Below are 16,074 nucleotides of genomic sequence, written 5' to 3'. Positions count from 1 at the left end.
CACGGGCACTGGATTAAGGGCTGCCCACTGCTCCAGGTGTGTGTGGGATTAGGGCTGCCCACTGCTCCGGGTATGTGTGTGGGATTAAGGGCTGCTCACTGCTCCGGGTATGTGTGTGGGATTAAGGGCTGCCCACTGCTCCGGGTGTGTGTGTGGGATTAAGGGCTGCTCACTGCTCCAGGTGTGTGTGGGATTAAGGGCTGCTCACTGCTCCAGGTGTGTGTGGGATTAGGGCTGCCCACTGCTCCAGGTGTGTGTGGGATTAGGGCTGCCCACTGCTCCCTGAGTGTGTGTATATATGCGCAGGCTCCGAGTGAGCTCACAGCTCTAAGTATGTGTGTACCAGATTGAACATTTCCTACAGGACAAATAAAGTATAGCTTAAAACTAATTTAACTTGAGACCACACCAACCCAACCCATTTCTGACATAATAGAGAAGGAGCTAGGGTACAGGGTCTACAACACTGACATCTACTGGTCAACCACTGGAAGTCCATGTCACTGTTCTAAAATCAAACTCTTCATTTGCTTTGCTCATTTGTGAATAAAAAAACACCACCAAAAAGCCTATACTTCTTGACATCCCGCCAATGACATCCAACAGTGATGTTTAGAATAGGCTGAATTAGATTTACTTTCATTAATTGGACTGGCGGGGTCATAACCATTTCATAGCCTACCTTTCACAGTGAGTGTGTGTGTGTCTGTCTGTGTGTCTGTGTGTGCAAGTAAAATAATTAACAAAAAATGGACAAGCTAGTCAGTCTCCACATATGACTTCCTGTAAAGGGGAAGATTCGTTAGTCAACAATGTTGCTGGGCAACCATATGCTCTATGTGTTCTGAATGGATGATCACTGCTGATGATTAAAGGTCTTCAGAAAAAAAGAAATGGTTCCCAATATCAATGGGAATGTGCTAGAAAAACAACACCTTGCCCAGCAACAGATGTTCTTTCTCCCGGAGTCTAACTGGGTGAGCGAGTTAACATTACGGTCGGCCATTTGTCCTTCTGAAGACACAGGAGCTAGCAAGAGGAGGAGAACTCTGCTGATTTGTGAATAGATGTTGAGAACACAGTTCAGCCCTTCTGGTGAGTCTCATTTGTGCTACTGATTTCTCACAGATGGCATTGAGGAAGTGAGAGAAAGAATCACAAATCTCAGATGTGCTGCACACTTACAGTAAGGATATGTGACCTTGCATTACATCTGACTATAATACAGTGGATATGAATTGGTTGATTAAATTAAATTAAACATGTTGAGGTTAACTCACACTGAATATCTCCTCTCTCTCGGTTAAATCAGGTTATATTTACTGAACTAACAAAAGTGCTCAAAATGTTGTGCTGCACAGCAGTGTGTTGAAAAAACTAAATAATCAAACTGGTTTTGTGACATTTGTTCTCGTTGCATTTCCTCATGGTGTGATTGTTCCAAGCTGCAAGCAGGCAGAGTAGTCATCATTGTTGGGGGCGGGGCCAAGTAGATCCCCACATAAAGTGTAAACATACAGTACAAGCAATTTTCTTTTCCTTATGAATATGGAACTTTGAGAATCTAAGGTTGTGTGTACTGTGTAAGAAACCACTTTACAATTGACATTTTATTCCTACTGGGGTTTTTTTCAGACTTTTTTGCATATGAGTTGATATGGCAGGTGCCACTATGAACTCACTCCAAAACACACTGAGGAGAACGATGGAGAACCTCAGCCTGGCTGACTTCAAGAAGTTCAAGTATCATTTGAATGACATGGGCCAGGTTCCATGGTCAATGCTGGAAAGAGCAAATTGTGATGAAACCATAGATGTAATAGTGGAAACCTATTCAAAGGATGATTCTGGCCAGGTAGTGTCTCAAATCCTACAGAAGATGAACCTGCACCAGATGGCAAAAGACTTGGAGAAGGAACTAGCTGGAACCAGAAATAAGTCTGACTCGAAATCTGTCAGCACAGGTTGGAAACAATGTGTCAACTCTGATTAAATACACTGCATACCACACACTGGCCTAATAAACATATATTCTATTCTTCTTCTTCTCCTCCCTGTATTCCCTCTCTTCCTCCGGCTCCTCTCCCCTGTCTGAGTTTCCCTCCTCTCATCTGAAATGTGTGTCTTTCTCAGGGGGATGTAGAGGCAGCAGCTGCAGCAGTAACAACAGGCCTCTCCCTCTCATTGCAGGTGAGTGGTGGAAGAAACTGCCAATTGTGTCACAGTCATTTTGATAGCACAATAAAGATGGTAGATACACTAACACAGTCGTGGTAGATACATTAACACAGTCGTATCGATAACACAATAAAGATGGTAGATACAGACACATAAGACAAACATGTATAATCATAGATCAGTCAATTACTATCTGGCATGATAGAAATGAAACAGTTTGTAGCCTAATAGTTTGCAATGGTTTGCAAAGACAGGCATTGCCTGAAGTCAATTTAATTACTGAAGCACATTCATTCTCCAACCAATGTGAGAAATTCTCAATGGAGTGGTAACATTTTTCTGTCAAACAAATCTAAGATTCTTCTCTGCTGATTGTGCTGGCTGCAAACACTGGCTACTGAAGCTAACATATTGTAACAATCTGCAAGGTTGTCTCAAAATGGTCTTTAATGGTTACGCACCAAAAACACGAATGTCATTAAACAGGCAACACAAGGGAGGTCAATTAAACAAGCACGATACACAAACAGGGTAGTCACATACAATACACAGGGTAAACACATGAGGTACAACATAAAGAAAGACTATACCAGCTAACCATACATGACAAGGTAAACGCCATTACTCATACTAAACCAACATCAACATTACACACACACACACGCACAGCATTATGGGAGTACAGTGATAACAGCTAGGCTCAGATCATTACACAGCCCCCCGAGACTTGGTCCATGTCCCCTTGACTCAAGTCTTACCCTACGTCAGTCCATGAGCCTGGCTGGGACGCGACGCTGGCGTTGTGGGCGCCCCGCTGTCGCGGCGGTGACTTCCGGTGAAGGCTGCACGGTGATCGGTGTTAGAGCCACAGCTCCATTGTCACCAAGTTCCACAGAGTCAGTGTCAAAGTCTCCACGACCCTCAGCTGAGGCCAGGGGTCGATACGGGGCCAGTCGATCACGGTGGAGAGCCACAACTCTCCGACGCTTAATCAGTCTCACACGATAGACCACATCAGACAGCTTCTCTAAGACATCGCACGGCCCGACCCACTGGCTAGTGAGTTTCGGGGAAATGCCTTTCTTTCTCTCCGGGCAGTACACCCACACTTTATCGCCGGTCTGGAACTCCTGGCCGCGACAGCGCGTATCGTAAGCTCGCTTTTGACGTATTCCAGCTTCACTCATAGCCTGCCGGGCCAACTCATGTACTCCTTTGAGTCTCTCGCGTAGCTGCTTGTAGTATTCCAGCCCTGGCTTACCTCCAATCTCCGCTTCCGGAGGCGAACCGAACACCAAGTCCACCGGCGTGCGTAGCTCTCGCCCGAACATCAGAGCTGCCGGTGTGCATTTCGTTGACTCTTGCACCGCTGTGCGATATGCCCATAGCACCAGGGGCAAGTGTAAGTCCCAGTCCTTTTGTCGGCGGTCGGCCAATATGGCCAGCTGCACTGCTAGCGTCCGGTTAAACCGTTCGACCAGCCCGTCACTTTGTGGATGCAGAGGTGTCGTTCTCGTTTTCCGGATGCCCATGCGCTGGCAAACCTCAGCAAACACCTCCGCCTCGAAATTCCGCCCTTGGTCGCTGTGGAGCTCTTCCGGTGCCCCGAACCGGCAGAACATCTCAGTGACCAGTCTGTCCGCTGTCGTGTGGGCGCTCTGATCTGGCACTGCATACGCCTCCGGCCACTTAGTGAAATAGTCCATAGCTACGAGCACGTAGCGATTTCCCCGCTCTGTGACTGGCAGTGGGCCCATGATATCGACGGCTACCCGCTCCATGGGAGCCGCGACTGCGTATTGCTGCAGCGGAGCGTGCGAGCGTCGCGCGGGGCCCTTCTTCGCTGTGCAAGCGTCACAGCAGTGAACATGCAGTTCAACGTCCAGCCTGCATCCCGGCCAATAGAAGTGGCTTCTCAGCCGACGAAGAGTTTTTGCGATGCCGAAATGAGCCGCCCCCACAGCCCCATGTACCTGTTCCAGTACACGGGCTCGTAATCCAGCAGGAACCAGCAACTGGAAAATGTCAGATTGTCGATCGGGGGCTCGCCAGTGTCTATACAACAGTCCTTGACGTGCTACTATTCCCGGCCACTGTGAATAAATCGCTTTGGTCTCTGGATCGAGTGCTAATACGTCAGTCCATGGCGGTCGCTGACCGGCTTCGATCCATGACCACACTCGGCCAAGCGTGGCGTCCTCCGATTGCGCCTTCCGGATCTCCTCCCTCGACATCACGTCCACCGGCGACTGCGCGTCCATGGCCTCAGCTGCCGCTCTGCAGTGCTGTGTTGTGGCGTTGGGCTGCGGTGCGTTGTCTCTCTCGCTGGCGTGAAGCTGGCGAGCGGTGGCTCTCTTGATGGCGCGGCGCTGGCGAGCGTTGAGTCTCTCGCTGGCGTGCTGTTGGCGAGCGTTGACCCTCTCGTTGGCGCGACGCTGGTGGGCGTTGAAAACAGCGACTCTCTCTCTCTCTGCCAGCGGTGATGCAGCCTGTAGCCGACGAGCGGGCTCCGGTTGAGCCGCGGCCAGGCTCCTCTCCTCCCTCCGGTGGCAGTGCTGGCACTGGTCTGCTGCACACGGACGCCTGGACAGGGCGTCCACGTTGCCGTGAAGGCGACCCGCCCGGTGTCGAATCTCCATGTCGTAGTCCTGGAGTGCCTCCAGCCAGCGAGCCAGCTGGCCCTCTGGTTCTTTGAAGTTCAGCAGCCAGGTGAGCGATGCATGGTCCGTTCTCAGCAGGAACCGTTTGCCGTAGAGGTAGGTTCGGAAATGGCGCACTGCCACCACCACAGCCAACAGTTCTCTGCGGGTCACGCAGTAGTTCTTCTCCGCTCGGTCCAGTGAGCGGCTGAAGTATGCGACCACCTGCTCGCCCTGCTCGCCTGCTTGAGAGAGGACGGCGCCGACGCCCACGTCGCTGGCGTCGGTGTCCAGGATGAACGGCAGTTGAGGGTCAGGGAAAGCGAGCACTGGGGCCTCACATAGCGCCCTCCGCAGCCGCCGGAATGCCGCGTCGCACTCTCGCGTCCACTCGAAGAGCTGGCCTTTGTGCGTCAAACGATGCAGCGGGCTGGCGACTGTAGCAAAGTCCCGGATGAAACGCCGGTAATATGACGCCAGGCCCAGGAAGCTCCGCAGCTCAGCACCATCGCGCGGAACAGGCCAACGTCTCACCGTCTCCACCTTAGCTGGGTCGGTGGCCACTCCGGCGGCCCCCACGACATGGCCCAGGAATCCGGTTTGCCTCCGGAACAGGTGGCACTTTTTCGGGTGCAGTTTGAGCCCAGCACCCCGTATGGCATCGAACACCTTTTCCAGATGTCCTATGGCACCGGTGAAGTCTGTTGCATGACACAGGATGTCGTCCAGGTAAACCACGCAGCATGTTCGTGGAATGCCCGCCAGGACACGCTCCATCAGCCGCTCAAAGTTCGCTGGCCCGTTGCATAGGCCGAACGGAAGTACCCGGAACTGCCACAGCCCTTGCCCGATGGTAAACGCTGTCTTCGGCCGAGCTTCCGGGGCTAGTTCAATCTGCCAGTAGCCACTGCGCAAGTCCAGCGAGCTAAACCAGCAGGAGCCGGCAATGCTGTCCAGTGCATCGTCAATGCGGGGGAGCGGGTAGGAGTCTTTCCGGGTTACCTGGTTGAGGCGCCTGTAGTCAACACAGAACCGCCACGAGCCGTCCTTCTTCCGGACGAGTACAGCCGGCGCAGCCCAGGGACTACTGCTTGGCTCTATCACTCCTGCCGCGGCCATTTCCTTGATCTTTTCTTCAGCTGCTTGTCGTTTGGCGAACGGTAAGCGATGAGGCTGAAGTCGGATGGGCCGAGCATTTCCGGTGTCGATATCGTGTTGGACCAGGCTCGTTCGGGTGCAGTCCTCATCTCTTGCAGCGAAGATGTCGGCGTACGCTGCTAGTAGTCTCCGCACCTGGCTACCCTGTGCTTCACTCAGCCCCTCACAGCTACGAGTGCAGAGTTCATTTACGGCTTGCCTTGTCTCTACAGAGGGCCGCGCTCTCTGAGTGGAGAGTGGTGATTGCTCAACCCGCGCTCCTGGCTCCTCTCTAGTGGGCGTGAGCTGAGCAGTGGGGAACTCAGCAAGCGGACCTGGACGAGACCTGTTGTTTTCGCGGGCTTGAGTTTCGCGGGCTTGTGTGGGGAGGGGCGGAGTCTTGGATGGCGAGCACTCTTTGCGAGTTTGCTTCCTGCGGGCTTGTGTGGAGCGAGTTGGAGAGTTCTTCGTCGCGCCAGCTCTCCGCACTTCATGCTCTGTTTTCCCCGCCGTGTGCAACACTACGCTGCTCGTCCCTAAGTGTAGTGTGAACCGGGAAATGTCCACCACAGCCCCCCATTTCTCTAGCACGTCCAGGCCGAGAATGCAATCATCCTGAATGCTAGCCAACCAAAGCCGGCGGCTCGCCGTCTCACCGTTGATGCACACGCACACCACTTTTTGTCCATACAGTTCCGCTCGCTCTTCGGTAACTGTTGTGATGCGCGTTTTTGTCTTTTCCCAGCCTCTGGGTCTGGCTACCAGCGTGCCGGGTAAGAGACCGGGGCGCACAAGCGAGATGGTGGAGCCAGTATCGATCAAGGCGCGACACCGAGTCCCATCTAGCGTGCAGTCCACATACAGTCCTCTGGTTTGGCCGAGCCGGCCCAGCCGTATGCAATCCATAGCCCCTCCCGCCGTGCCACCTTCTTCTAGTAACTGGGGTGCGAGCGTGAGGGGTGCCGGGGCTGGGCAGTACCACGCGATGTGTCCCGGCTCGCCACACCGGTGGCATCCGTCTCCGCTGGCCGGCCTCTTCCACTCGCGTGGGCGCCGTTGTGGTGGCTGTGCCGTGGTCTGCCGCGTCACCTCCATCGATGTCTGGCGTACGCAATGCCGCGACTCTGTTGTGCGGAAGATGTTTTCCACCCGTTCGGCTTCCGCGAGCGCCACGGACAGCGAGCTGGGGGCGCTCAGGCGAAGATGTTCTTTTAGCCGCTCTGGGTGGATGCCTCGCACGAACGCTTCCAGTGCCATCTCTTCATGTAGACCCTGGCTGTACGTTGGGTAGCCCCGCCGGGCATACAGCTGCAGGTCAGCCGCGAACTTGCCCAGTCTCTCGTCCTTGTGTCGCCGTCTGGAAGCGAGTTGTTCTCTGGCATCGCTGATGAAGATTCTCTGGCCGAATCGTCGTTGCAGAGCTGCTTCGATTGCAGTCCAGCTTACTTGCTCCGCCGGTGGCAGATCTTCTAATACTTGTAGCGCTTCCCCCTCCAGGGCCAACGCCACCTGTACGCCCGTTCTCTCCGCCGACCAGCCATTCAGCTCTGCTGCCAGCCGGACCTGTACCAGGTATGTCGCCAGCGGCCTTTCGCCATTGTAGTGGGGCAACTTTACGCTGGGGCGCCCTTCTACCGCCGCCGTCGCACCGAGGACCGGCCGGTTTCCATCGCTCCCGTGTGGAGCGGGTTCAAGTGGCGGGATGCTGCCATCAGCCCGGTTCGTTTCCTCCTGTGGCCGGGGGCGGGTCTCTTCATCACGGTCACGCTGCAGGCTGGCTCAGTCTGCTGGGCTCAGCAGGTGGCCATGGGCGAGCGTGCTGTCGAAGAGCCGTCTTGGCAGGAAACTCATCATCGTCAGGTAATCAGTTGCAGCTTTCTCCTCCCGTCCAGTAGGGGTCGTCATCCCACTTCTGACACCAATGTAACAATCTGCAAGGTTGTCTCAAAATGGTCTTTAATGGTTACGCACCAAAAACACGAACGTCATTAAACAGGCAACACAAGGGAGGTCAATTAAACAAGCACGATACACAAACAGGGTAGTCACATACAATACACAGGGTAAACACATGAGGTACAACATAAAGAAAGACTATACCAGCTAACCATACATGACAAGGTAAACGCCATTACTCATACTAAACCAACATCAACATTACACACACACACACGCACAGCATTATGGGAGTACAGTGATAACAGCTAGGCTCAGATCATTACAATATGTTGACATATCACAGCATATACATATCATGTTCAGTAATGTTGCTTGAATTAGTACCACATTAGACGTAGTGCCTCCATGTTTGACTGAGTTTCATATTTTTTGTTTAAACCAGATGATTCACCACTTATCCCAGACTTGCGGATTCTCCTGCTGGGATACAGAGGATCTGGGAAGAGTTCATCTGGGAACACGATCCTGGGCCGACAGGAGTTTGAAACATCTGTGAGAACATCTCCATGTGCGAAGAGACACGGAGAAGTAGCGGGGTGGAAGGTCACATTAGTGGAGCCGCCTGGCTGGTGGAGGAACAAAACTCTACAGAATATTTTAGAATTTGACAGAAGGGAGATTATCCTGAGTGTGTCTTTGTGTGCTCCTGGACCTCATGCTGTCCTTCTTGTCATCGATATGAATCGTTCATTCATAGAACAATACAGACAATCCATAGTAGAGCATCTGAAGCTATTTGGGGACAGAATCTGGAGGAACATTATACTGCTGTTCACCTATGGAGACTGGCTGGGAAACACTACTATTGAGCAGCACATTGAGAGTGAGGGAAAAGCCTTGCAATGGCTTGTTGCTAAATGTGGGAGAAGGTACCATGCTCTCAACAATGTTGACCAACAGGATGAAGGTCAAGTGAAGGAGTTGCTAAAGAAGATAGAATTGATGGTAGTAGGTAGCAACAGTGCTTATTTCGAGTTTGACAGCAGGACTTTGCGCGAACTGAAGGAGAAGCAAGAGGAAGATGATAGAAGAGCAAAAGGCAGGATGATGAGAGTGAAGGCTCACAGAGAGAACCTGAGAGGAGCAGCAGGTAAGATCTCATACTTCAGAACACACTTGGACACACAGACCCAGACACAGGGGCGTCACTAGACCTTATTCACTGGGGCACGTGCCTTAGTAAAAGTCTCCAGTGCCCCAGTAAAATTCTAGCGCGGCTCTAGCTGGAAACGACATTCATGAGCGCATCTCGGTGCCTGCTTTAATCATGGCTCGAGCCTGTCACTTACCAGCCAATAAAAAAAAAACAAGGAATAAAGAAAGGGGCCATAATAGCCAATCAGGAAATAGCACCTCTGTAGCTGGGTAAGATTGAACGCAACAACCAATGAAAATCGTTCACATGATTCTTCCGAGTGTTTCGTTGTACTGCACATACACTGTGGAATCCGCTGGAGCTCTTACATCACTTTGAGCACAGAGTAAGTCGTCCCCTGTTTAATGTTACAACAAATTCACAACTTGTTTGACAGAAAAAATGACAAGTTGATCGCTGTTAGAGAGTGTTACCCACATAACTAGCATCTGTTTTTCAATGCTTAGCGTCATTGTATCCTAAATTTAGCAACAGTTTACCAGCTAGTAAGTGCTCTCTCACACACACACACACTCACACCATGCGTAGGCTGCATGCACACATGCGGACAATTAATAAGGATTTATACGTATACTGTAGAGAGAGTCCTGTAAAAGTAGCCTATACTGTTTGTGAAGCTGTCCTACTGTAAAACTAAACATAGCCTTCTGATAAACTATTCAGAGATGGACATCAGAAAGTTCTTCCTGAACAGAGGCAGAGGGAGAGAGGAACAGTGAGGAGGATGAGGGAGGTATGATAATTTTGCCCACATTAACGGTAACATTAACATAGCTGGTAATAGCCAGTGCTGTGATTTGATCAATGGTTTAATGGCAAACTTAAATAAGTTTGCTGTATTTGCAAATGTAGCCTATAATAATATACAGAATCAGAGTAGCCATCTGTGTAGATTATTATAGGCTACATTTGCAAATTATCACCAAAAGTCAGTATGAAGGCTTTAGTAGGCTATTTAAGCTACAAAGAACTGCAGTATTGCCAGGATGTCTATAGGACCCTTGCCTGGGAGGGAAGTATATCTCAATTTTGACTAAAAATAAGCTTCCCTTGTGTTAGTAGGAAAGCCTATTAAATTCATGCAGTGAGTATAGGCCTACTTATGCCTGTGTTTGGATGTTTCTGGATAGTTGCTGCTACAACAATTGAGGGAGAGAGTGCTGGAGGAGGAGGAGGAGAAGAAGGTCGAAGAGAAGGAGAAGAGAGGGGAGAAATAGCACAGGCTGGGCAGTCCAGTACCAGGCAGGGGGAGGAGGAGGAGGAGAGAGACAGGCAAGAAACGGATGAGGACATGATGGGGGCTAGACGTAAAACTATTCAGAGTATGGAGGAGGATGTCTGTGACCTAGGGGAGATATGTGATGGTCCATATCAGGCTAGCCATTTATTTCATATTGCGCGCACAGTTATTTATTTTTTTTATGTATTGGGAGTTGGGGGCCTGTGCCCCAGCAAAGCTCTAGGTCTAGAATCGCCCCTGCCCAGACACCAATGCAATGCATTACTTCACCATTACCCAAATACCAATTACACGCATGCTTTCTAAATGGGAATTGCATGATTAGCCCAGAGTACCCCAGAAAGCTGGTAAGCCATGGGATGGTGTGGTGGTAGGGGTGGTGTTAGTGTAATGTTTAGGGAGCTTGGCTAGCTTGCAGTAGCCACAAAAGTCATGGGTTCATTGATGGCCCCTTGAGCAAGGCACTTAACTTGAGTTGCTTCAGGGAGACTGGTCCCTGCAATTGGTATCTACTAGTCATCTACTAGTAAATGCATAGCGTTACAAGATGCATCAATACAAAAAGGTTACAGTGGTTAAATGTAACAATAGCCCATGTGATTAGTAGCCTACTGATTCTTTAAGAATGACATTTTAATCAGGTTTTAATAAAAGTTGTATTTGTCATTTGAATTTTACTTGCTTCTAGTTACTTTTCTAACTGATGTTTAAAGTAACACAATGAAAGAATTGCCCTTTTCATCCATTGTCAACATATTAAGTAACCATTTAGCTACATTCATTTTTTGTGCAGGTGGTGTTCCACACATATCAGACCTGAGGATTGTGCTGGTGGGATACAGAGTAGGTGGGAAGAGTACGGTGGGAAACCTCATTCTGGGGAGACAGGAGTTTGACACCTCAAAGAGGACGGCTGGCTGTGTGAAGAGAGAAAGGGATGTTGGTGGAAGGAAGGTCACCTTGGTGGAAGCGCCTGGCTGGTGGAAAGGTTACAGTGTCAAGGACACCCCAGACCGTGATAAGCGGGAGATCGTCCTCAGTGTGTCTCTGTGTCCTCCAGGACCTCATGCTGTGCTGTTGGTTCTAGACGTATCAGATCCATTTACGGAAGAATACAAAAATGCGGTACAACAACACTTGGAGCTTCTCGGTGAGCAAGTATGGAGTCACACCATGGTGGTGTTCACAAGGGGGGGCTGGCTGGGAAGCACTCCCATCGAGCAGTACATTGACAGTGACAAGAAAAGCCTGCAGTGGCTTGTTGAGCAGTGTGGGAACCGATATCATGTTCTGTGCAAGTACAGGCAAGAGGGAGTCCAAGTCACTTAGCTGCTCAAGAAGATAGAGGAAATGGTCGCAGGCAACTCTGGCAAGCATTTTCACATTGAGAGTAAGATGTTGCAGGAATTGGAAGAGAGGAAAACAGAAGATGAGAGCAGAGCAGAGGAGAGGTGGATGAAGGTACAGAGGCAGAGGGAGGTCCTTAGATCATCAGCAGGTGAGACGCAATTATGTTTAGTAGACAGAATCCAAAAGGCATGGCCATTTAATGAGAAACATATTTAGGGCATAGGGCTGTCAAGCAATTACAAGCTTTTTGATTGATTAATTTCAAATTAATTGAATAACCTAGTAGTGAATAACATTTAAAAAATGCCAGTTTTGCCACTGATATTACTGTAATTTTCCAACTATTAGCCAAGGTTTATATATTGATTTTGCAGAATGTCTTCACTATGAGGTTAATACGGGGGGCGGGCTATGCATGCATTTGTCTCCCTCATTATTTATGATTAAAACACAATATTATTCTGATTCATTGGGCACTGTGGTTAAAACACAGGTGTGGTTAATGCATTATTTTATTTATTTATTTTATTAATTTTGCAAAAAACACTGACCTGCATTTTGTTTTTCAAGTTAAATTATCTTTACATCTCACAGGGAGTCTCCCAAATGTGTCAGACCTGAGGATTGTGCTGCTGGGATACAGAGGATCTGGAAAGGGTTCATCAGGAAACACCATCCTGGGCAGGCCGGAGTTCATCACGTCGTCAAGAACAGCTCCGTGTGTGAAGAGACAAGGACGAGCAGCAGGGAGGAAGGTCACCCTGGTTGAGGCAGTGGGATGGGTGTTGTATCACTCTGTGGAGAATACCCCTGCTCGAGATCAACAGGAGCTCATCGGTAGCCTTTCTCTCTTTCCACCTGGACCCCATGCTCTGCTCCTAGTCATTAGTATAAGCCTCACCTTTAACGAAGAGCATAGAAGAGCTCTCCAGGAACACCTGGAGCTTCTTGGAGAGGGTGTCTGGGGTCACACCCTGGTGCTGTTCACCAGGGGCGACTGGCTGGGTGACACAACCCTCGAGCAGCACATTGAGAGTGGGGGAGAGGCTCTGAAGTGGGTGGTAGAGAAATGTGGGAACAGGTATCATATTCTCAACAATCTGAACCGGCAAGATCGAGACCAGGTCTCCGACCTACTGGACAAAGTAGTGGAAATGGTGGCAGGAAACAATAACCTCCCTTTCAGTGCTGAGAGAAGTATGGATTGTGGAAGTATGGATTGTGGAAGTATGGATTGTGTACAACCTAAGCGTAAGTGTTTTTCTTTTCTCACAACGTTCATCTCCTTGTAAACTCTCAGGCATTGAGGCACACTAATATACCTCACGGTGTCACCTGTGTCACCCCACAGGGAGTCACCTCAGGCTACATTATTGTACCCCTTAACCAGAACATTAAAACCAGCGCAATTCCAGCCTGCGGTCCGATAACATCCCATACCTTTCTCACACTTGATTTCTTGTACACTTCACTTGCAAATGCAAAATGCAAAAAGCCCCGAAAACAAACTTTTAAAAATAACAGTAAATATTTGTTTTGGTGAATCAATAAAAAATGACCACCATGTCCTCTCCTCTTTAACTCTTCTATACCTAATGTGTTGTCACACAGTGAGAGAACAGTTAGTAAGTTCCCCAAACACCAGAGCAGATGGAACTAAAGTACCAGAACCTAAAGATGGAGCTAAAGTACCAGAACCCAAAGATGGCGCTAAAGCACCAGAACCTAAAGATGAAACTAAAGAACCGGAACCTAAAGATGGAACTAAAGTCCCAGAACCTAAAGAAGTACCAGAATCTGAAGAGGAGCTGACAATCAAGGTTACACAGGAGCACAGCAGATACACAACAGATCAAATAGACAAAGGTGAGTGGAATGATGGGTGGTTTGTTATGTATTGCCAGTAGTGAATGAGTAGAGAATGATGACATCAATGAAGACTAGTTGCTTACAAAAGTTTGTGTGATTCTAATCTAGACACATTACAGTGAGCACACAGCCTTGATACCTGTTAGTTATCTGTTGTTTAATATTGTGCTGACTCAAATGTTGATGCTAGCACACAGCTTTGATTAAAATTATATTCAAAATCAAATGTTATAATAGTTTAGATCATTAACATCTTGATCACATTGAATTGGAATTTTTTTTAGCCCTCCAAAAGAAAATTTCTTTTGTGGACCCAAGCAAAATAACGGTATGCTCTGAAAGCCAAATTGGAAGTGGAGCCTTCGAGAAAGTTTACATGGGACAATATCAGGGTACTCCAGCTGCAGTTAAGATAATGGAGGTTGAAGATGGACCCATGACAGAATGCTTTGTACCAATGTAAGTGCATACCTTATCATCGGAGCGTGCCTGCTATGAAGTTGTTGTTTTTTTTTTCAAAATGAAGCAGTTACACCTTTGGGTCATCAGTCAGAATGGGAAAACACACAGCACACACTTTCGCATGCTTGCTATTGTCAGAATGCGAAAACACACATCACACACACTTTAGCATGCTTGCTAATGGCAGTTTAGAAGGTGCAAGAATAGGAAGTGACACAGGAAGAAATGATACACCATAATGATGATGACCGTTACATGTGTCAAAAGGAGAAACCATGCATTAAGCACATCTCCAAACCATCTTGTATGGTTTAAGTAGTCTTAGATGCAATGTATGAGTTATGAAATGTCTTGACCTTCTCTGAATAATTGTTTAGGTAAACCAATAATCTGGAACAACATGCCAAAGACTCTCACTTGCGGCAAAATGATTTATATACCAAATGCTAAAGTGTAGTGCTGTTGAGCTGGTAGTGCAGAACTCTTCATGTGCTGAAAACAAAGAATTTGTGTGATTGGCTGTCTGTCTTACTAGTGAATGGTAAAGAGATACGAAATGTGACTTCCACAATGCTTTTATTCTGTTTTACACCTGCATGTGCTTGTGATTGTTCTGCTTTGAATTGAGTTGTTGCTACATTTACGTGTTGATGTTTTTAGACAGTTTATTTTGGGTAGGTGTAGGTGTTATTACGATGTAATGACTTGAATGCAAGCAGAGGAGATGGCATCCATGACTACAAATGACTTTTTTTTTAAATAAAAAATGGCATGGTGTATTGTTTTTCTATTTTTTCTACTGTTATGCATTATAAAACATACATTCCATATATTATACCAATAACTATTTCAAATGTAGGATAGATATCCCCTAGGAGAAATGCACTGTCACACATTCCAGTACATCACATGTTATCATCTCCTCCAGAGATTTGAGAGAACCCATGAACAATATTATTTGTCTATTAAAATGGCATTGCTTACATTTGATATTAAACATTGTAATTAGAGATGTCCGATAATATCGGCCCACCGATATTATCGGCCCGATATTAGCATAAAAATGTAATATCTGTTAATATCGTTATCGGATTTTTTTTGCCTTAAAACCGATAAAATAATGCTTGTGTTACACCCAAATAGTGCCTATGCGCTCCTGAAGCGTTTACCGGCGCACAGATGATGACCTCATCAAGCTGCGTCTTGAAGCATACAAACAAGCGTGGATGGCTGCAGTAACAAACTTGCTCGCTCTGTTTCAACATTATGTCTGTGGTTTGGAATTGGCCATGGCCGTCGTAGCCCCTTGAGTTGGCCGTGACGCCCCTTTGAAAATCAGAGGTTTACAGGCCACGGTGGCCTTGGTGCCCCCTTTAAATATTCTGCTTTGCGTCCTACTAATAGCGATATATATTTAGCCTATGGCCAAATTACGCAGTGGAGAAAGTGACAGCGCAAGAAAGTGCGTCCAAATTAACCCATTCTTCTCAGTTGAACTACTCGCGAAGTAGCCTACTCATCACACAGACATCACAAGTATCACATGAAAGAGCTTTTTCTCAGCTTTTAAGATGTTAGATCCTAATTGCTGTGGTGAACGTTCGCGAGAAAAGTAAATAATATCATTCAATCATAAATTCTACTGAAGGTTTTGCGTCCATCTCCCTACCCATTCATCTCGGTGGAATACTTCAGAACCCTTCGTTTAACATATGACAAACCATATATCAGAATAAACAGCAGACCTTACCGAACAGAAAGGTGTAAATCAGTCCCCTGTACAGTTAGCCGTTCCAGACTAATCCCGTTTTGAATTTGCAGTAAATTTCAACATACATGGATGTCTCCAAATTTGGGATTTAAGTTTTACACTGTGTTTAAATTGTTCCACATTATTTCATAACGGGCCAAATACAAAACAAATATTACAAATGTCACCTAGATATCGGTAAATCAGAGGACAGCTGACTGTAAGAGTTTGTGAAAGTAGCCTTAATGATCACAAAATGCTAAGCATGCATCTAGGCTATTTGAGTTTCTTGCTGAGCTGTGCTTAAATTGTTCAATACATGATTTCATAACAG

General features: G+C 47.8%; 1 protein-coding gene across 1 annotated transcript; it reads left to right on the top strand.

Moving 5' to 3' along the window:
• Window positions 1-1,039: 1,039 nt before the first annotated feature.
• On the top strand, window positions 1,040-14,702 carry LOC143100083 (GTPase IMAP family member 9-like). Its single transcript, XM_076263023.1, has 7 exons — window positions 1,040-1,095; window positions 1,636-2,190; window positions 8,296-9,003; window positions 11,103-11,807; window positions 12,254-12,910; window positions 13,271-13,525; window positions 13,813-14,702. Exons 4-7 carry the CDS (start codon window positions 11,660-11,662, stop codon window positions 13,989-13,991), a joined length of 1,239 nt encoding a protein of 412 aa, XP_076119138.1. The 5' UTR covers window positions 1,040-1,095; window positions 1,636-2,190; window positions 8,296-9,003; window positions 11,103-11,659; the 3' UTR covers window positions 13,992-14,702.
• The last annotated feature ends 1,372 nt before the right edge of the window (window positions 14,703-16,074 follow it).

The sequence above is a fragment of the Alosa pseudoharengus genome, unplaced genomic scaffold (assembly GCF_046254945.1).
Source record: "Alosa pseudoharengus isolate Yale_2024_CS ecotype anadromous, Long Island Sound unplaced genomic scaffold, YU_APseudo_1.1 YU_APseudo_1.1_scf_3, whole genome shotgun sequence".
In the NCBI taxonomy this organism is placed as follows: Eukaryota; Metazoa; Chordata; class Actinopteri; order Clupeiformes; family Clupeidae; genus Alosa; species Alosa pseudoharengus.
This window is presented reverse-complemented; position numbering and strand designations above follow the sequence as displayed.

Coding starts and splice junctions, on each gene's coding strand:
- LOC143100083 (XM_076263023.1), top strand. CDS start 11,660: ATGGTCGCAGGCAACTCTGGCAAGCATTTTCACATTGAGAGTAAGATG. Junction 11,808..12,253: donor GGTCCTTAGATCATCAGCAG/GTGAGACGCAAT, acceptor TACATCTCACAG/GGAGTCTCCCAAATGTGTCA. Junction 12,911..13,270: donor GGATTGTGTACAACCTAAGC/GTAAGTGTTTTT, acceptor GTTGTCACACAG/TGAGAGAACAGTTAGTAAGT.